We start from the raw sequence: 21,998 nt of genomic DNA, 5'->3' as shown, positions 1-21,998 counted from the left end.
CTTATACCCCATGTTTTCAATTCTCAATCAATGGCGGATTATCAGCTAGGAGTAAAGGTTGAGGATAACAGATATGGGAATTGGTGATTCTGACACTGGTCCATAGCCTGCAGTGACTGGGGTCATCAGCTCTAGGTAAGACTTTGGCCTACACCTAACTGTAAACCCCTAAACTGAAATGAACCACATTCTTTTTTTTTTTTTTTGCTAAACTTTATTCTTTTATTGAACCATTACCTAAACTGAAGTTGTTGCTTTTTAGCATCTATTAAACCAGTTCTAACCATAGTGCATTGGAATATCAAATATTCTTTGAACTGACAATATTCAATCCCTTGTTGAGGATGCTCTCCAGCAGTATACGGCAGTTGAACATTCAGGAGTGGAGAAACTGTGTCTCACTGCTGGCAAGTGCTTCGAAGGACTTGGTGAAAGTTTAGCAGAGAAAGTGAGTAAAAGGATCCCTGAGGATCCAGTGTTGTCCATGGGCAGGAAAGGAGCTGTCTCGAGTGCCAGGCTGATGGTCAGGAGAGGCCTCCAGGTTGTCGTTGCCTCTCTGTTCTCCAGAGTCTGGTGTCAGGAAACCAAACCAATCTGATAATTACTCGGTGAGTACAAAGGCTGCTAGACTAGAAGTCAAGAGGCCTGGGTTCTAGTCTTGGCTCTGTCATTATCTCATTCAGTGATCTTAGATACATTACCTCTGTCCCTGCTCTGGGCCTCAACTTCCCATATGTTACATGAGAAGATCTCTAAAGTAATTTCCAGCTCTAGGATCCCAACAATAAGTATTATGAAAGTACAAAGAGGACTAACTCCAGCTTCTTGGAATTCAGTTTCCTCTGACTGTGTCTCCAGCTTCAAACCCATCATCATCTTATCCCAATGTCCCAGGGTAGCCTGGAGTCGAAATTGTCCTCCCTCCATGCTCTCAGACCTCCCCTCCCTGTGGTTAGCCATGCCTGACAGCAAGGGTGGCCACAGAGTGGGAGCTGGGATTCAGGGCAAGGCACACAGGGCCTCAGCTGTCAGCCTAAGCTTGGGGGAAGGTGACTGCATTGATACTGCCTGAGATGCCACTCAAGTCCGAGGAGACTATTCCGGGAAAGGGCATTCCTGAAATAAATCTTCACAGAGAATTCCTGTTTGAATTCAATCGCCTGAGACAAGAGGAATGTTCCACGTCTGGACAGACCAAAATGACGGGGATGTTTCTAGGTCAACCTACTGACAATCTGAGGACCCAAACCTCAGACTGGGTACTGCTTCCCAGCCACAGGTTTCTCTACTAGGTTCAAAGAAAAGATGTCAGAAGGTATAGATCTTCTGACTAGAACTTTGTTTGTTCTCTTATAGAAAAGATTCATCTCTAAAGTCCAGCCCAAACACATAGGAAAGTTACTGTTCCCTCTCCAGTGACATTTCCTCCTAAACTAAGTGAGTCAGGCTGGGTCAGGAGAAGATGAAACCAAAAAAACCAAATTGGGCTTAATAGTGAAGCTGGTACCGCTGTAAGGAGTGGGGAGCTCCTTCCCCATTCCTGCCACTGTTTGAGCCAGAGCAGGGGTCACTATTGGCCAAGAGAGGCCGATCCCAGATCCAGTACCTTCTAATGAAAAGCCTAGTCAGTAAGTATCATGGGAGAAGAAAAGATTTCATAACTCCTTTGCTGGGAAGCACAGACTCTTTGAGCATATATATATCACAGACACTGACATCTCACAACATGTGGATTCTCGTGATCTTGCCCAGAACCTCTAATTTCATTTTTATCAACTCCAAAGTCCTAAAAAAGACAATGCACTCTTGAGAAATAAGATACAGTTCCAAAAGATCCTTTCTACCACCCGCTGAGGCCTCATGCTGGCTGCCCAGCCCAAGGCCTAAGAGGAAAAATGGCCTGATACCCAAGGTCGAGTATTGAGTAGGCATCTGAAACAATATCAGGCCTGACCAACTTGGCTATAGAGGGGGCTACAAACTCAGCCAGAGGCACATTCCAAATGCCTAACCCCATCTTTATTTACAGCTCCTCAGGCTACAGAGTAATGGCAAACAACTCAGCTCTCGAACTGTAACAGAAAGAAAAAAGGGAACTACTGGTAACCCTCTCAGTAAAACTACCAGCTGGGAATAGGACAGACCAGGGAACAAGAGCAGCTGCTGAGCTTCAGGGGACGGGACTCCTGAGGGAGAGAGGCTGCTGGTCTAGGAGAGACTTGGCATGGCTGCCTGATAACCCCAAAGGGATGGGTCCTGGAGGGCTACCCCGGTATGAGGGACCTGGGGCCAACAGGGTTTAGAAAGCAGGGAAAGGGCCTCAGTTGGACATCTGGGAAAGGAAAAATGGAGACTTCCCAGCTTGCCCAAGACAGAGGCAGTAGCAGATGTCTACAGTAGAACCAGGTTGTGCGTGGGAGGATGGAGCTACCACTACTTAACCTTACCACCTTAGAGAACCAATTTGATCCAACCCGCACTGGCCCCACATCCCCCCATCTGTCCTTTGCTCCTTCCACCTTATTTCAGAAGTGTAGGGAGAGATGGGAGGGCTGCCATGCTCAACTGCCTTGGCATCTAAAAGCCAAAGAGGGAAAATGAGGGCTCCAGGCTGCCTGGACGGCAGACAGAGCTAGGCAACTCCAGAGACTTATAGGTTTAGAGTACAGGAAGAGAGGATGGGTGGCGACAGGGGCCAAGTCCCCCAAGTCACAGTAAAAACTTGGAACCTCCCTAAAGAAAAAGGAAGGAGGAACAGGGGAGAGAGGGCCTTGAGTGCCAATCAAGTCCATCCTTGCAGGTACTCAGCCCAACATGAGCGTGGCTCTTTACTTGCCCTGCCAGGGAGATGGGCCCAGAGGAGAGGGAGAAAAACCAACATAAATTCTGCAACTGTCAATCTTCCAGAGGCCATGGGGAGGAAGGGAGCAGCCAGGCCACTGCCCTTAGGACTTCTTGGCATCTTGTGTGTTCCGGCGTTTCAGGTCACTCAAGTCAAAAGGTTTGAAAGCTGTTGGGTGCAGAGGGAGTTGAATGTCAGTTTCTGAAGAAGATCCCTTGTCTAATCCCACCTTCCCTAAGGAAACCTTAGGATCCATTCTATCCCAGTTTTGTATGAAACCAGTCTCCAAGCTGCCCCTGTGGGAAGATTCAGTCTGTCTCCTTCAACCAGATCTCTGAAAGAGGAAGCAAGCACTTCCTCAAGTACTTCCTTCCTAGCCCTGCATCTAAGTGACCAATGCTCTCATTGAGTTCAGAAGGGAAGCTAGGACTCAGTAGCCTCCCCCTGTTCTTCCGGGGGCACTCACTCTTCAGGCTGGGGTTAGGGACCTTTTCCACATACTCCTCCACCAGGCCACGCTCGCTGCCAGACATCTGGTTCCGGAGATCTCGTTCCACACATTGCCATGCTGCACAGGAAGGGGAACAAGAAGTTAGGGACCAAGGCTCAAGATGCCTGCAGTATGAACCTCTGGAGTCTGGTTGTCTAGATTTGACACATCCTCTGCCATGACAGTTAAAATTACAAGTCAGGGAAAGCTGCTTTTACTGCCTCCTGCCCATGAAGCAATCTCTCTCACAATCCACCTCTTCCTGGAAGCCCTTCCTAAGTAATGCACTAAAATTAATCCTTCACTGTTCCCTCTCAACCGTTATGTACTTTGTTTTCAGGATATTAATCCATACTCGTTGCCATGTTTTATAGATCATAGTTGTGTTTCCTGTCTCCCTAGCTAGATGTAAGCTATCTGAAGGTACTAACCATACCACAGGCTCACGGAACATAAAAATAAAGAGATCCCCTAGTCCTATCTCTTCATTTTACAACTAACACTAGAGGAGTAAAGTGCCTTGGCCAAGGTCACACAATAACTAGCACCTATATAGTGCTGTAAGGTTTGCCAAGTGCTTTACAAAGATGATTTCATTTTCTCCTCACAACAACCCTGGGAGGCAGGGGCTATTATTAACCCCATTTTATATGAAACTGAGGGAGACAGAGGTTAAATGATTCACCTAGGCCACACAGTCAGTATCTGGGACTGAATGTGACCAGAGCCTGATTCATTCTTGAGGATTCTCTCAAAGGAACTAATTCAGGACATTGCACATAAGAGATGCTTGATCCATCACAGAATCTGAGTGACTCCAACATTGTGGGGATCTCCTTACAGAAGGGAGGACAGGAGGAGAGAAAAATCTCCTCTACGGGAGGCTGTTCTTTAGAACTAGAAGGCACTGAACAGTGAGGAGAAGGGTTTACAAAGAAAAATCACAGAGATAATGACATAAGGGTGGGGACCCTGAGATAAGGGTCAGATGACTCACCTTCATAAATGAAGCGAACGTTCTCCTCATGGGCTGGAGTGAAGATCTCACTGCTGTTGCTCGGAGACCGGGGGCTACTATTCCTTTTGCCATTATAGACAACTCTAGATACAGGGGAACTGGAGACAAATACCTGTGTGTAAGTGTCTGGTAAAGGGCAGGGTTTGGGGGCCACCTCCCACCATGGGCAAGGAGACTCATAACCCAGAAAAGCCCTAGAGTCAGGAGCTGTGGTCTGTCTCTGTGGTGGAGATGACACAAGTCTCACCTGGTCATAGCTGGGGGTGTCTGGTCTAATCACTCAACTCAAAAGCCTAGGTCTCCTTCTTGGCTTCAGTCTGCTGTTGGGAAGCTCTGGAAGCTAGAGAAGGAAAACCAAGTGTCAATGCAGGCAACTGTCTCCCTCCAGAAGTAGCCTACAGCAATAATAAGGTGAACCAGTGCGATGCTGGAGATCTCGCTTCCCTTCTTGGCATTTATGTCTATGTTGTTAGTATGGGCAATGTAATCAGCAAGCATGGGGTCCTGACCAGGGAGCAAGAAGGGCCTGGGGAAAGGACCAGTGATCAGCTCTTTCTGAAACAGGGGATGAATTGGAATCTAGTCGGTAAGGCAGTTAAAAAAAACACCTCAATGAAAAAGGTCAGTGAAAGATCCAAGGCTGGGGGAGCAGTAGAAAGGATGGATGTATTTAGAGAGAATATTACTATTAGTGAAACACGAGAGGAGAAAAGTACTTTAGGAACACTGGCTGAGCAAGGTGAGATATGCTCTCCTTCCCACCCCACCCCCTTTTAGCAAAGGAAAATCAGACATAAACACAGAATCTTGGAATTAGAACCAAGAGAGCAGAGGGCCAACCTAATTCAATCCCTAGTTGAACAACACCCTCTACAACATACCCAGCCTGTATCATCAAGCCTTTGCGTGAAGGAGAATCCACTGTCTCCCAAGGCAGCTCATTCCATTTCAGACAGCTTTATTTGTTACAAAGTTTTGCCTTCCATAATCCTTTCCCATACTGTTCTTTGTATATTGAAATGTGTGTGCCTGTTCATGACTAAGATCACAATAAATTTTTTTTAAAGCCAAAAAAACCAGAAAAAGTTTTGCCTTACAAAGATCCCTAGAGCACTCCATGAGACTTCCTTCCAAGATTATATGGAAAAATTAAAAATGATACTTTGGATCTGGCCATTCAACCACCTGAATCCACTTAATTGTATTATCATCTAGACCGACACCCAGAGGTTTCAAACACACAGCCTACAAGACTCCTGAACTTGGTGCTAACCAGATTAAATTGTAATTGGAAAATATTTAACAAAATAAATTCAAATACAATAAAACACATAATACTAATAGGTGGTTTTCTACATCAGTATACAGCCAACAGAGATCTTTAAGTACCTTTTAGTGGCCCCTGTTTCTATTTGAGTTAGACACCACTAATCTATCCGCTTCTCTCCATCTCTTCCAGCACTCTGTGATCTACCAATCTAACCACCCCAGTAACAGAAAAAAATAATAAGGTTACTATGGCAGACGATGAAACCGTGCCGGCTCATTCTGATCAGGGTTTCTTTTTCTAGATATTTGCTAACTATCCCTCTAACACCTTCTAGAATTTTGCCAGGAATTGAAGTCAAACACAGTAGACTATGGTCCATAGATTATTACTTTCCTTTAAAAAAAATTGGGACATCTGTTCTTCTCCAATAACTCTCATTCTCCACGATCTTCCAAAGACCACCAGAAGTGGCCTAACAACCCTTTCTACCAATTTTTTAAGTAGCTTAAGACCTTGTCCATTCGGGCCTGGGTGACTTTGAAGTCAGAGAAACAAGCCCCACTGGGCTTCAGTCGGGGCAAAACAGAAGGGGGAGGGTGAAAGTAAGATTACAACAGCCTACTTAGGGCTTAACCTAGTGGGATCCTGTCACTGACCAGTATTTATAACTACCTTTTGCTCTGGGGATTTCCATAGGCTAGGGGAATGGCTATTTTTAGTTGGAAGTTCTCAATTCAGCTAGACAAATAAAAGCACTATACTAGTTATAGAGGGAAGGCAGAGGAAGGGGTGAACTGACTGAACAGCATCTAAGATGACAACCTAGGAAAAAATGCACCCCAGGAGATGGCACCCAGGGCAAACAGGACTGGTGCCATCAATGCCCCCATTTTGATACCCTACTTGGGACACAGACATGATCTAGCCTGCCCTTGAAGAGTTCACTGGCAAAGGGGCAAGGAATGAGTAGAGAAAAAGGAGTAGAGTGAGAATTTCACTTCTCTTTCTATCTTTGTACATCTCTAGATGGGAAATCACGCTTGTGTGGGTGTTTGCACATAGGCATATACTCCAAGAAGATCAAAGTTAGGAAGAGAGTTCCAATATACATGAAAACATTTATAGAAGCAATTTTTTGTGGTAGCAAAGAACAAACTGGAAACAAAATCAGTAATCATCAATCAGGGAATGGCTGAACAAATTGTGGTACATAAATGTGACTGAATATTTATTAATCCTATTTTACAATGGACTGTAAGAAGCCATGAAAACAGACTTGTTTTTGAGGCATGAGAAGGCTTATATGGACTGATGCACAATGAAGTAAGCAGAACTGGAAAATAATATGCACACTGAATATAACAATGTAAACAGAAAGAATAACAACCCTCCCAAAACACTAAAAACTGAACACTGAGTAATAATAAAGAACGAGCTTGAACACAAGCAAAAGATAGGCGAATGTAGCTTCCTCCTCTCTTTGCAGAGAGTTATAGAAGTACAACACTGCATATGCTGTCAAACTTGACTATTGATTATTTTTTCTAAACTGTTTTTCTTTTTTATTCTTTTTTTAAGAGATGGCTCTCTGGGTGGGGAAAAGGGAAGGGCATATTAGGAAATGGAAGTGGTGTAAATAAAACAAAAGGTGTCGATAAAAATTTCTTTAAAATAAAACTGCCAGCATCTGAAAGGCTATAATAAGGGCAGAAAGCAGATGTGGGCTTTCTCCACCCAGGGACCATGACTACCCAACTTTAAAATTTACATTAAACCAAACTATTGTACAAACATAAACCTAAGAACATGAGAGAAATTAGGTAAGGTGAGAAAGAAGAGAGGCATTAGAAAGAAGTAGGGATCAAGAATCTCCTTTCTTTTGTTTGTTTTGGGGGGGGCAGTTTGGGGGCAGGGCAATTGGGGTAAAGTGACTTGCCCAAGGTCACATAGCTAGTACATGTGTCAAGTGTCTGAGGCCACATTTGAACTCAGGTTCTCCTGACTCCAGGGTGGCTGCTCTACTCACTATGCCACCCTAGCTGCCCCTTTAAAAACTCCTTTTGCTGAATTCCCTGTAGCATTTGTAAGAATAAATCATACAATTTAGCATATTTACTCAGGGAAGTGTAGAGTTAGAAGGGACCTGGAAAGGTCATCCAGTCCAATCTCTCACCCCATGCAGGTCATCTAGTCCAAGTAAAAGTTGACAGGTTTTTAATCGGGCACTGCCAATGACAGAGAATGCATTACCTCACAAAGCAAATCATTCCAACTTTCAGAAAACCCTAATTGTGAGGCTGTGAATATAAAGCCGAAATCTGCCTCACCATAGCTTCCACCTTGTTATTATCCTTAGTTTTACTCTCTGGAGCCATACAGAATAAATCTAATTCTCCTTCCACATGACAGCCCATCAAATGTTTTAAAACAGTAATCACATTCCAAGTTCTCATTTCTCCAGGCTAAAAATCTTCAGTTCTGTCAATATGTGCTTTTGAGGCCCCTCATCATTCTGCCTGTCTCTGATGGAAGTGTTCCAGTTTGTCAATGCCCTTCTTAAGTACCCACATACTATCTCATGTGTATTAGCTTCCCAATCAAAACACAAGTTTCTCAGAGTTCAGAAGCAAAACACAGACAAGCATGGCAGTTTTGAAAGTAATATGTAGAGTTTATTATATATTTTTTGGGGGGGGAAGCAAGCTGTAATAGAAATTCATGTTTTTACATATAATCTTTTCCTGTTCTATTTAGCGAGGGTTTTGCTGTTCATTAAATTCAATTTTTTTTCAACCCATAAACTGAAGGACCAAGGCTATGTTCTACTTTTAATGTAAATTCTCTTTCCATCTCTGGTGTTGGGTGCTCAGTGAGTTCTCAAAAATGTTTGTTGACTTAATGAAGAAAGCATTTATTTATGCTCCTTTCTTGTCTCCTGATAAAGACAAGAACTCTTCACTGAACTAGCTTTCAATGTGTCTCCTAGCAGGATATCCTGCCTGGTATCTCTTCTTGATTCTACTTACTGGGTTCTCCTTTTTAATACCTAGTACTGTGATGCAACCTCATCTGATGACTCCAGTCTACAGAAGAGACTCAGAGCCAATCCTTCTGCAGCCTTCATTATATGTTACTGTTTCAATAAGTCAGGAGTTCTTACCCTTATTTGTTGTGGTGGTCCCTTTGGCTGTCTGGTAAAGCCTATGGACCCCTTCTTAGAATAATATTTTTAAAAGCATAAAATACATAGGATCACAAAGGAATCAAAAGGTTAGTGAAAATAAAGATGTAATTTTTTACCTATCCTGACCCCCTGAAATCTATCCATGGATCTCTAGTTAAGAAATCCTACACTAAACCCTTTCTTTTCCCTTAACTAGTGGTTCTTTCCACAGATGAAGAAACACTTCTATTAAAAATGAGTTTGGAAAAGGACCCATATGTACAAAAATATTTATAGTAGTTCTTTTTGTGATGGCAAAGAACTGGAAATTGAGGGGATGCCCATCAATTGAGGAATGGCTGAATAAGTGGTGGTATATGAATATAATGGAATACTATTGTGCTATAAGAAATGATGAGCAGGCAGACTTCAGAAAAACATGGAAAGACTTATATGAAACTGATTCTGAGTGAAAGGAACAGAACCAAGAGAACATTGTACATAGTTAACAGTCACATTGTGTGACAACTAACTTTGATTGACTTGGCTCTTCTCGGCAATGCAAGGTTTTAAGACAACTCCAAAAGGCTCATGATGAAAAATGCTATCCACATCCAGAGAAAGAATTACAGAGTCCGAATACAGATCGAAGCATACTATTTGCCCTCTCTCTTTTGTTTTGTTTCTTCTTTCTCATGGTTCATTCCATTGGTTATAATTCTTCTTTGCAACATGACTAATGTGAAAATGTTTAATGTGAATGTATATGTAGAGCCTATATCAGATTGCATGCTCTCCTGGGGAGGGAGGATGGGAAGGAAGGGGAGAAATCTTTTTTTTGGGGGGTGGTAATTTAATTTATTTAATATATTTAGTTTTCAGCATTGATTTTCACAAGAGTTTAAATTACGAATTTTCTCCCCATTTCTATCCTCCCCCCCACTCCAAGATGGCATATATTCTGGTTGCCCTGTTCCCCAGTCAACCCTCCCTTCTGTTACCCCACTCCCCTCCCATCCCCTTTTCCCTTCCTTTCTTGTAGGGCAAGATAAATTTCTACACCCCATTGCCTGTGTATCTTATTTTCTAGTTGCATGCAAAAACTTTTTTTTTTGTTTTTGAACATCTGTTTTTAAAACTTTGAGTTCCAAATTCTCTCCCCTCTTCCCTTCCCACCCACCCTCCCTAAGAAGTCAAGCAATTCAACATAGGCCACATGCGTATCATTATGTATAACCCTTCCACAATACTCATGTTGTGAAAGACTAACTATATTTTGCTCCTTCCTAACCTATCCCCTTTATCCAATTTTCTCCCTTGACCTTGTCCCTTTTTGAAAGTGTTTGTTTTTGATTACCTCCTCCCCCATCTGCCCTCCCTTCTATCATCCCCCCTTTTTTATCTTCTTCCTCCTTCTTTCCTGTGGGGTAAGTTACCCAATTGAGTGTGTATGGTATTCCCTCCTCAGGTCAATTCCAATGAGAGCAAGATTCCCTCATTCCCCCTCAACTGCCCCCTCTTCTCTTCCTACAGAACTGCTTTTTCTTGCCACTTTTATGCAAGATAATTTACCCCATTCTATCTCTCCCTTTCTCCCTCTCTCAATACATTCCTCTCTCATCCCTTAATTTGATTTTATTTCTTTTAGATATCATCCCTTCATCTTCATCTCACCCTGTGCCCTCTCTCTCTCTCTCTCTCTCTGTATATATATATATATACAAATGCATATATACATACATACACACACATATACACATATATACATTCACACCACACACACACATATATATATGTATGTATGTATGTATGTGTATATATGTATATACATATACATATGTATATGAAGGGGAGAAATTTTAAACTAAAAGCTTATGGAACTGAATGTTTCAAACTAAAAATAAATATTTTTTTTTTAAATTAGTTAAAGACTTAGAGGATGAAAAACTATTCTCTGCCCCAATGGGTTTTCCTACAACCTGACACTGCCTCCAACCATGGAAGTTTAGTCACAGGTAAACAAGGAATGAATGAGAAGCACTGGAACAGTGGTTCTCAACTTTTTTAAGTATGATGATGAGTGGAGCCAAGATGTCAGAGAAAAAGCTGAGGCTCACTTGAGCTCTCGTCAAAATTCCTCCAAACACCTTTAAATAATGCCATAAAACAATTCCTAGAGCATCAGAACCCATAAAAGAACAGGGTGAAATAATTTTCCAGCCAAAGACAATTTAGAAGGTCAGCAGGAAAGGTTTGTCACATCTGGGTGAAAGTGGTGCACAGTACAGCACAGGCTACACCAGCACAGACCCAGCCCCAGCAAACCAGGAACATGCTGTGGGAGGCACAGAATCAGCAGTGGCAACAACTGCTTCCAAAGCTCTCAGCCCAAAGAGGGGCTGAAAAACTGGTCAGAAGGAGATAAAAGAGGTCTCTTTGCTAGCACTGGGGCAGGACTCTGTTGCTTTGCCAATACTTGGATCTAGGTCACAGTCCTGGGTAGCAATCCCAGGGTGAGGAGGACCACTAGCACACCAGACCTTGCAGCCACAGTGGAGTAAGGAGCCTTGTCAAAGTTTCAGGTCAGGATATTAGTAAACACACCTCTCCTTAGATCATTCCACCTTGGAAGAACGGAAAACTTACAGGTCTGTAGAAGAATCTCTGAAAACAGTTGCACAAAACCCCTAAAGCTTGGGACAGTTTGCCCTCCACCCTAGAAGCAGAGCCCTACTTTAACAAAGAGTTAAAAGTCAAGCTGGGAAAATGAGCAAACAGCAGAAAAAAAAACTGACCATAGAAAGTTACTATGGTGACAAGAAAGGTCAAAACATACACTCAGAAGATCACAAAGTCAAAGCTCCTTTACATCCACAGCCTCCATGAAAAATATGAATTGGTCTCAGGCCATGAAAGAACTCAAAAGGGGTTTTGAGGGGGGGGCAGAGCCAAGATGGCAGCTTAAAAACAGGGACTCACTTAAGTTCTCCCCCAAATCTCTCCAAACACCTATAAAAAAGGACTCTAAACAAATTCTAGAGCTACAGAACCCACAAAATAACAAAGGGAAACAAGTCTCCAGCCCAAGACAGCCTGAATGGTTGCTGGGAAGGGTCTATGGCACCATGCTGGGAGTAGAGTGCAGCCCAACGGGGGCCACACCAGGACAGACCAGGCATGGAATAAGCCCAGCGGAGAAGGCCTCAGGGCCCTGAATCACTGAACTGTGGCAGTTACCAGACTTCTCAACCCACAAACACCAAAGACAACAGAGCAGGTCAGTGGGAAAACTGCTAAATCTGGGTGAGGAAAGTGAAGGGTCTGGCCACAGCCCTGGGGCAGTGGAAGTAGTGTTAGTGGTGGCAGCAGCAGCAGCGGTGGCAGCAGCAACAGCACCAGCACAGGGGCTACTTCCAGCCCCAGGCCCACACTGTGGGAGGAATCAAGCGGCTGATCAGAGCAGGAGTACAGAGGTTGCTTTGCTGGAGCTGAGACAAGGTTCTCTTGCTTTGCTCTGCTTGAATTTGGGTCGCAGTCCTGGTTGGCAGTTCTTGGGGGAGGAAGAGCACTGGTGTGGCGTATCATACCACCTCAGAATACAAGTAGCTATGAAAACAGCAGCCCAAAACCCCTGAACCTTGGGACAAAGCACTCTACACTCTGAAAGCAGTAATACCCTGGGAAAAAGCTCTAAAGTCAAGTAATTATCTGGGAACATGAGCAAGCAGCGATAAAGGAATGACTACAGAATCTTTCTTTGGTGACAAAGAAGACCAAAACATACAACCAAAAGAAGTCACCAAAATCAAAGAGCTTACATCAAAAGCCTCCAAGAAAAATACGAATTGGCCTCAGGTCATGGAAGAGCTCAAAAAGGAGTTGGAAAAGCAAGTAAGAGAAGTAGAGGAAAAACTGGGAAAAGAAATGAGAGTGATACAAGAAAATCATGAAAAACAAGTCAATGACTTGCTAAAGGAGACCCCCCAAAATACTGAAGAAAATAACACCTTAAAAATAGACTAACCCAAATGGCAAAAGAGCTCCAAAAAGCCAATGAGGAGAAGAATGCCTTAAAAGGCAGAATTAGCCAAACGGAAAAGGAGGTCCAAAAGACCACTGAAGAAAATACTGCCTTAAAATTAGAATGGAGCAAGTGGAAGCTAGTGACTTTATGAGAAACCAAGAAATTATAAAACAGAACCAAAAGAATGAAAACATGGAAGACAATGTGAAATGTCTCATTGGAAAAACCACTGACCTAGAGAATAGATCCAGGAGAGATAATTTAAAAATTACTGGACTACCTGAAAGCCATGATCAAAAAAAGAGCCTAGACATCATCTTTCAAGAAATTATCAAGGAAAACTGCCCTGATATTCTAGAGCCAGAGGGTAAAATGGAAATTGAAAGAATACACCGATTGCCTCTTGAAAAAGATCCCCAAAAGAAAACTCCTAGGAATACTGTAGCCAAATTCCAGAGTTCCCAGGTCAAGGAGAAAATGTTGCAAACAGCCAGAAAGAAACAATTTGAGTATTGTGGAAACACAATCAGGATAATACAAGATCTAGCAGCCTCTACATTAAGGAACTGAAGGGCTTGGAATATGATATTCTGGAGGTCAAAGGAGCTAGGATTAAAACCAAGAATCACCTACACAGAAAAATTGAGTATAATGCTCCAGAGCAAAATATGGACTTTCAATAACATAGAGGACTTTCAAGCATTCTTGAAAAAGGAAAGACCAGAGCTCAATAGAAAATTTGACTTTCAAATACAAGAATCAAGAGAAGCATGAAAAGGTAAACAGGAAAGAGAAATCATAAGGGACTTACTAGAGTTGAACTGTTTTGTTTACATTCCTACATGGAAAAATGATATTTGTAACTCATGAGACCTTTCTCAGTATTAGGGTAGTTGAAGGGAATATATATATGGTGCTGGGAGTGGAGTGCAATTTCTATGGTAGGGGTCTTTGAAATTTTATCTTATTTTTTTTTGTGCCTGTTTTTCCCTTTGGCTAATTCTGCTTTTCAAGGCATTCTTCTCCTCATTGGCTTATATATTGGTATATATATATATATATATATATATACACACACACACACATACATATATATACATATATATGTATATATACATGTATATGTATATATGTATAGATATAGACAGAGGGCACAGGGTGAGTTGAATATGAAAGGATGACATCTAAAAAATAAAATTGAGGGGTGAGAGAGGAATATATTGGGAGAAGGAGAAAAGGAGAGATAGAATGGAGTAAATTATCTCACATAAAAGTGGCAAGAAAAAACTATTGTAATGGAAAGGAAGAGGGGGTAGGTGAAGGGGAATGAGTGAATTTTGCTCTCATCAGAACTGTCTTAAGGAGGGAATAACATACACACTCAATTGTGTATCTTACCCTACAGGAAAGCGGGATAAAAAAGGGGGGGTGATAGAAGGGAGGGCAGATTAGGGAAGGAGGTAGTCAAAAACAAACACTTTTGAAAAGGGACAGGGTCAAGGGAGAAAAGTGAATAAAGGGGGAAAGGACAGGATGGAGGGAAATATAGTCTTTCACAATATGACTACTATGGAAGTGTTTTGCGTAATGATACATGTGTGGCCTATGTTGAATTGCTTGCCTTCTTAAGGAGGGTGGGTGGGGAGAGAAGAAAGGAGAGAATTTGGAACTCTAAGTTCTAAAAGCAAATGTTTAAAAAAAAAAGAAAAAAGTTGCTTTTACATGCAACTGGGAAATAAGATATACAGGCAATGGGGTACAGAAATCTATCTTGCCCTACAAGAAAGTAAGGAGAAAGGGGATGGAGGAGGGGAGAGGGAGTGGGTGATAGAAGAGAGGACAGACTGGGGAAAGAAGCAATCAGAATTTATGCCATCTTAGGGTGGGGGGGGCAGTAAGAGATGGAGAGAAAATTTGTAACTCAAAATCTTGTGGAAATCAGTGTTGAAAACTGAAAGTATTAAATAAAAAAAAATCTGAAAAAAAAAAGAATTGGACACAACTGAAAAATGCCTGAAAAACAATAATAAAAGGAGGAATAGTGGATAGAGTACTGGGCCTGAAGTCCGGAAAACACATCTTCGTGAGTTCAAATCTGGCTTCAGACACTAGCCGTGTGACTCTGGGCAAGTCATTTAACCCTATTTGCCTCAATTTCCTCATCTGTAAAATGAGCTGGAGAAGGAAATGGCAAACTACTCCTGTATCTTTGCCAAGGAAACCCCAAAAAGGGTCACAAAGAGTTGGACATGACTGAAATAACTAAACAGCAGTAACAAGTTCTGTTTGTGGACCCTAATAATGGTCGTTTTCTGTCCTTGGAAAAGTAACTAATGGATTCCTCTTGTCTATTACATTTTGGGTAATTTCCATTTAGCTAAAGTAATCAATGAGAGCTCAACAGATTTTTTTTTTTGTAATGAGGAACTCATGGCTTTTTAAGAAAATAAATACAAGGTTATGAGTCAAAAAAAGGCAGAGTTTTTTTGAAAATCAAGTAAGAGAGGTAGAGGAAAAATTGGGAAGAGAAAATGAGAGTGATGCAAGAAAATCTGAAAAAATGAGTCAATAGCTTGGTAAAGGAGACACAAAAAATACTGAAGAAAATAACACCTTAAAAAACAGACTAGGCCAAATGGTAAAAAGCCAATGAGGAGAAGAATGCCTTGAAAAGCAGAATTAGCCAAAGGGAAAAACAGGCACAAAAAAAAAAATAAGATAAAATTTCAAAGACCCCTACAATAGAAATTGTACTACATTAACTGGAAAAAAATAAATAACTGGAATTAGAATTTAAGTTTCTTAAGGGAAGGGACTATTTTCATCTTGTCTTTTATCCCAGTGCTTAGCACTGTGCCTGGTACAACACAGTAATAAATGCTTTTTGACTGACTGGTAGGGACATTCTGTAATAATTCTGTGAGCCTCAACCACTACCCCTGGTTAAAAACTACTAGGAAGGAAAAAAATAATCTCCCCAGCCTGCCTAATTTATACAACCTCACTGTTAAGGGGCATGAAAACCCCAGCCTTCAATGAAGACACTGAAATAAATTATTCTTCATACTCTTTTACTATTTAGAACCACAATCCAACTGGCCTCAGTATTCCAGAGTTTATTCCCATAGAAATTCCCCAAGACATATTCCCTTACTTTCTTCAAAATCACTCACTTGGCTTTTTCAGGACACAGACAGGCATCTCTAACTAGTTAGTATCATATGTAGGAGAGAAAAACCAAAACAGGCTAGAATAGATTATGTTTTCCTTTTCACAAGTGTCATAACACTCCCACAGTTTGCGATATCAACTCTATGCTGATAACTCTCAAATTTTTATACAGTATCATGCTGTCAACTGCCTAGTGGATATTTCTATCTGCATTAAGGCATTGAATTTGGTGCCATCTCTCCAAAACTGATATGTCTAAAAAGCAAAATGACAAATGTTGGAGGAACTGAAAGAAAACAGGCACCTTGAAGCATTTGTTGGTGTGGCTGTGAATTGGTATATTCTGAAAAGCAATTTAGTACTACACCCCCAAACTGACAAACTGTGTGTACCCTTTTGCTCAGAGTTAACACTTACTACACCTATACCTTAAAAAAAAAGCAAAGGAGGAGAAAGAGACCCATAAGTACAAAAATAATTATAGCAGCTCTTTTTGTGATAGAACTTGAAACTATGGGCTGCCCATCAATGAGGGAATGGCAGAACAAGTCATGGTATATGAGTATAATTGCCAAAGGACAGTTTTGGTCAAACCAGGGAAGGTTTATATGAACTGATATGGAATGAAGTAAGCAGAACAAGGAAAATAATTTATACAATGATAACACTATAAAAAAAACAATTTTGCCTTAAGAATCTGATCAATAGGATAATAAATTATGGTTCGAGAGGGAATGAGACTTAAATTTTTTGAACGTAGACAATGCAGGAACTTATTCTATTTGATTATGCATTGTTACAAAGATTTTGTTTTCCTTTTTTTCCCCCCAATGGGGTTGGGGGGAAGGGAAAGTAGATTTTTGTTAATTAGAACAAAACTTTAAATAAAACAAAAAGTTAAAAAAATGACATGTCTAAAATTTGCCTTTTTCCCAAACCAGTTCCACTATGGCACCACGATTCTCCTAGTGCCCAGATTCAAAACTATGGAGCTAGTTTTTCCCTTCTCCCTCGCCCTCTATATCCAGTCTTCATCAAACCCTATGAGTCTTCCTTCAACATTATCTTTACCCTCAGTCCCCTGGCTAATTCTCACTCTTACCACCTCAGTCAGTTTCCTCATCTACAAAATGTAGGGGTAGGACTAGATGATCTCCAAGATCCCTTCTACTCTTAGGATCTCCGATCCTATGAAGGCTGATTTAGACTTTTACATAGTTTCCCAGGTTCCTCTGTCTAGTGCCTCAGTCATCCCCTCAATTCATCCTGCATACTACCATCAGATGAATCTTCCTAAAAAAAAGCTTTCAATTAAGATAACTATAAGCTCCATGAAGGCAGTATTTTTCGCTTTGTGTTTGAATCCCCAGTACTTAGCACAGAACATTTTAAAACATTTCAAAAAGAGAACTAATAAAAGTTTAAAAATAAAAAATGCAGAAAGGGGAAACAACTAGAACAATTTTGTTACTACTTTATTCAATTCACAAATAATTATTTTTAAAAAAATAAACTACACACAAGTTGTTTCTTATATAATCCTTATTCTTCCTTATTCTTTGCCTATTGAAATGCTTGATAGACAATAAAAAAGGAAATTTTAAACAAAATGAAGGCTCAGAGAATTACAGTAGCATGTATACAGCCACATCTAAAGAAACAAAAAAAAATTGCTAGAAGAAGCCTCTACCTATCCTTCCACAGCTTGACCCTCCAGTGTACCTCTTTTATAGCACTCTGCAGGTCTTCAGGCACTGAGACCCACTTACATCAGTGTGATTACATAGAGAATGGGTAATTTAACTTTCTGTGCCAGAGATGTTATACCAGTCCAGATGTAAAATTAATACTTTCCCCAGAGTTCCAACCCTGAAATTCCAGCTGCCTGCTAGATATCTATCTACAACTGATATTTCATTTCATTTCACATTTCAAACTCAAGATGTTCAAAAATAAACATCATCTTCTTGGTTCAGTTCAACGAACACTTTAAAAGGACACAAAGACAAAAATAATTCCTGCCTTCAAGGAGCTTATGTTTTACAAACACTCAAATCCTAAGCTGCAGAATCCTCTTTGCCTTTTCTCTTAACTTTATTATCAAAATAATCCTATCAGTTCCACCTTGGAAATATTTGAATATTGAAATATTTCTCAAATCTATTTTCATCCAAGTTCAGGCCCTTATTACCTTTCACCCTCACCTCTGTAATCCCACCTCTCATACTTACTCTCTGTGTGACTTTGGACCATTATTCACTCATGCTCTCTGGACCTCAGTTTCCTCATGTATAAAATGGCCTCAAGGTCTCTTCCAACTTTAAATTTATGAACCTGCATGAGAGCCTCCCAACTGGTCTTCCTGTCCTCCCTTCTCCCAAGTATCCATGACCCTGTGGCCCATTTCACTTTCCTAAAGCACTCCTATTGTGATCACATCACTCCTTGATGCATTACTTTCAGTGGCTTGTTGCCTTTCGCTTTCAGAATAAAACTTGCCCAATTATCAAAGCTCTCCACAATGAATCCAATATACCTTTTCTGCCTTATCAACACTACTCTCCTTCACAAACTCTAAGCTCCAGCCAAAATGAAGTCCTCAGAAGCCTCTATTTTTTTCTGCTCTTGCCTATCTTGGCTCACACCACTTCCTGTCCCTGATACCTGAAATGGACTTTCTTTCCCACTGATCCCTTCCCACTGAAATCTCTTTCAAGTCCCACTCCCTCCTCAAACTTTTCTTAAAACTAAATAAGGATTTCTCCTGTACACTAACCCATATTAATTTGCATTACAGTTATCTGCACACACATCTCATCTCCCTTACTAAACTATAATCTTCTTGGGCTCAAGAACTATGTTTAATTTCATTTTTTTTAAATCTCCTGGCACCTACCAAAGTGCCCTACATCTAGTAGAAACTTGGCAATGTTTGTTGAATGCACACATTCAAAGCCTCCACATATGTTCTCACAACCTCAAGACCTCCTAAGACAGAAAGAAGCAAATGGGGTCTGTTGCAACTTTACTGGGGAAACCAGTACAAAGTAATTAAACAATATTTTCGAGATCCCACGGTGAGTAAGGTCACAACAGGGAGATAAACTCAAGTAACTTGAATCATTTTCAAAAATGCTTCCTAACGATAAAATAAGGATCATCTTCTGCCTTGCAGAAGACAGAAGAAATGGAAGCAAAGTTTCCTGATTCCCACCCACATTATTCATGCTTTGATTCTGATATTTAATAAGTAGAATGGAGCAGTGGTATAGTGGGAAGAAAGTAGGGCCCAAAGACTGGAGAGACATATATTTGAATCCTGTACCTCTGATACCTTCTAGCTATGTGTGACCTAGCAAGTCATTTAATCTTTCTAGGTCTTAAGTTCCTCAATGAAAAACAGTTGGTTGTGAGGTTCAAATAGGTGGGTAGTTGGTGCAAGCAGTTGGTGCAAGGCCCTTAGAGGTGTCCAAATAGGCCTCAATTCAAGTCCTGCTCAGACACTCACCAACTATTTGACCCTAGGCAAGTCACTTAACCTCTTACCTGCCTCAGTTTCCTCATCTGTAAAATGGGGGTAATAACAGCACCGACCTCCCAGTATTGTTGTAAGGCTCAAATGAGTAAACATCCCTTTGGAAATGATAAATGCTAGCTATTATCATCAAATGAAGTAATGTATGTAAAGTGCATTACAAACAAATCATATATAATAACTATATATAACTGGGCATATATGGTTATGATATATATACTTATATGGTTATACTACATGTAGTTATCACACACGGTTTGTAATTTGATATGAACATATTTAAATCATTCTGCCTCCAGGCCTCTGAACATTCCAGTTTAAACTAGTCGGACTAAATCTTGAAGCGATCTTCAGACTCCAGCAACAACAGGGCTTCTTAACTTTATCAGAAAGTTGATACTGTATCGGGAGTCACAAGTAACACTTGCCAATTTCCCAACCTCTTGTCGCTACTTCCTTGCCACCCAGGGAGAGGAGGGGTGGCGGTCCAATAGGGTATCTGAACAACCGAACACTAGGAGTTCTGATGCCAGCTCTATCACCCACCTGGCGCTTATAAATCTCCCTTTGGTATGAGGAAGTTTAAAGGGCATACTTGTCAAACTACCTGGGGACCGTGACAATAGAAACCATATAAGAGCAGATAAAGCAGGGTTTGCCCAAAGAGTAACCAAAAAAAGGTACTGGACTAGAGCTGACTTAGGGGTCCAAGTCTATTATCCCTTACCTATGTGGCCTCTCAGCAAAGTCACTAGACCCTCCTCGTTTTCCTCATCTGTGAAAAGGATTTGGTCTAGGGTCCCTTCTAAAATCAGACTGGTCCCAGATTCATATTGAGTGGTTCTTCCTGGTCCCTCAGTGAGTAGTAATACCTGCGGAAGACAGGTACAAGAGGAGGCTCCTCCGCCTCAAAGGAGAGGAGGCACCTGCTTTGGACAGACACCCACTGCCAGTCTTCAGGGATGACCTGCTATTGCGGGAGAGTTTCACGAATACTGTATCCTAAAGTCTGGCCGGCCTCCCCATGCCCTGTTGCACTGTTCTGGAAGGGCCAGCAGTAGGTAAGTGGCACCTCATCAACGGGGAGAAGACCCCGGGTCTGGCCGGCTCCCTCTTCTCCATCAGCAAGAGGAGGAGGGAACCGGGGACATTTCCTGTGGACACAGGGGGTCCTAACACCTGGCTGGGGGAAGGGGAGAACCAAATGGAAAGGATCCCCAGGTAGAGCTGCTCCTTTCCACGTACCAGCTTGTAGTGAGGCGGTCCGATTCCAGGCCCTCGACCTAAACCTCTAGAAAACCACCCCACTATATCGCCTGTGCCCTGGTGTCGCGACATAACTATCTCATCCCGGGGTGGGGGGGAGTCCCCTCTCCCCCAGTTAGGGGTTATACAACATGACAGGTACACTCGTTTGGGTCCTGGGGTAGGACTTCTCCAGTGGGATGGGCGGAACCCACCTCACGACGCGACGTGCCGGTCGCATCGCGACAGTGCGGGGGTTGGGGGGGTCGTATCGTGACATAAAGGGGGGGGTGGGAAGAAAGGGAGGAGGCGTGGCCCAGGCCGCGTCAGGGGCGGGGCGATCCCCACAGGTTTCCGGCGCGAGCCCAGTCCCGCCCCCCAGCCCCGGGCCCCTAGCCGCCCCCTGGCGCCTCACCTCGCCCAGTTTCAGACACCGCCACCGCCGCAGCCGCTTCCAGCTGGGAGGCCCGGGCCGGAAGTGACGAGACAGAGGGGCCGCGCAGGCGCAGGATGGGGGGAGAGCCCCCATGTGATTGTTTGGCCCGGGCGGGCCTCTCTAGCAGTAGCCCCACGGTAACCTCGGCCCCTAGGTTTGCTGGAGGGGGCGTGGCCGCGACTGGAGGCCCCGCCCCAAACGCTCCGCCCCCCGCCCCGGCGCAGCCCGGACCCTCGCGGGTAGAGAACGGAAGAGTAGAGTCTCCGGGGAACGGGAGCTGGGCGTCCCGTCTAGGGCGGGCACCCTCCCAGCCCCCGGGCTTCAGGAGACAGGAAGAGCGGGGCGGGGCAAAGAGGCAACAGTGGTCTGTGGAAATCACATTTATTGAAAAAGTAAAAATTATTCAACGATTTAAAAAAACAAAACACAAAAACGTCCTGTAGAAAAGCCAAGCTCCCGGCGGGGCAGCACAGAAAAGCGGGGTCCGAGGCGGGGGAGCCGAAGAGAGCCACAGCGCCCCCCCCCGTGCGGGAGTCCGCGAGCACCGCTCTCCCACCTCCCCCCGTGGTGCCCCGGACCTCAGCGACCTCAGCCTCCCCGGCCCCCGCCAGGGCTCAGGCGTGCGCACGCGCAGGGCGCCCAAGCCCGGGGCAGGGGGCTCAGGTTGGGGGTACCCGCAGCGGAACAGTCTCGTGCGCGCCTCGCTGCGTGCGGGGCCTCGGGGCGGGGCGAGGTGGAGCTGGGGGAGGAGACACCCCGAGAGAGCTTAATAAAGAGCTTAACTTCCCCAGCGCGCTTCACCGC

At 42.9% G+C, this 21,998-nt stretch overlaps 1 protein-coding gene across 2 annotated transcripts; it reads right to left on the bottom strand.

The window, feature by feature from the left end:
* Positions 1–1,997: 1,997 nt before the first annotated feature.
* Positions 1,998–21,268, bottom strand: MCRIP1 (MAPK regulated corepressor interacting protein 1). Of its 2 annotated transcripts, none has more exons than XM_036757914.1 (5): positions 21,174–21,268; positions 4,598–4,690; positions 4,330–4,448; positions 3,309–3,410; positions 1,998–3,010 (listed from the first exon to the last, which is right to left on the bottom strand). In XM_036757914.1, the coding sequence occupies exons 2-5, from the start codon at positions 4,603–4,605 to the stop codon at positions 2,946–2,948; spliced, it is 294 nt and encodes a 97-aa protein (XP_036613809.1). In that variant the 5' UTR covers positions 4,606–4,690; positions 21,174–21,268; the 3' UTR covers positions 1,998–2,945. The 2 variants fall into 2 exon arrangements, with proteins under 2 accessions (XP_036613809.1, XP_036613810.1); XM_036757915.1 differs by lacking the exon at positions 21,174–21,268 and adding an exon at positions 20,241–20,385.
* Positions 21,269–21,998: the final 730 nt, after the last annotated feature.

Source organism: Trichosurus vulpecula, chromosome 4 (assembly GCF_011100635.1).
Source record: "Trichosurus vulpecula isolate mTriVul1 chromosome 4, mTriVul1.pri, whole genome shotgun sequence".
Classification (NCBI taxonomy): domain Eukaryota; kingdom Metazoa; phylum Chordata; class Mammalia; order Diprotodontia; family Phalangeridae; genus Trichosurus; species Trichosurus vulpecula.
The sequence above is the reverse complement of the archived record's forward strand: the minus strand, read 5'-3'. Positions and strand labels throughout refer to the sequence as shown.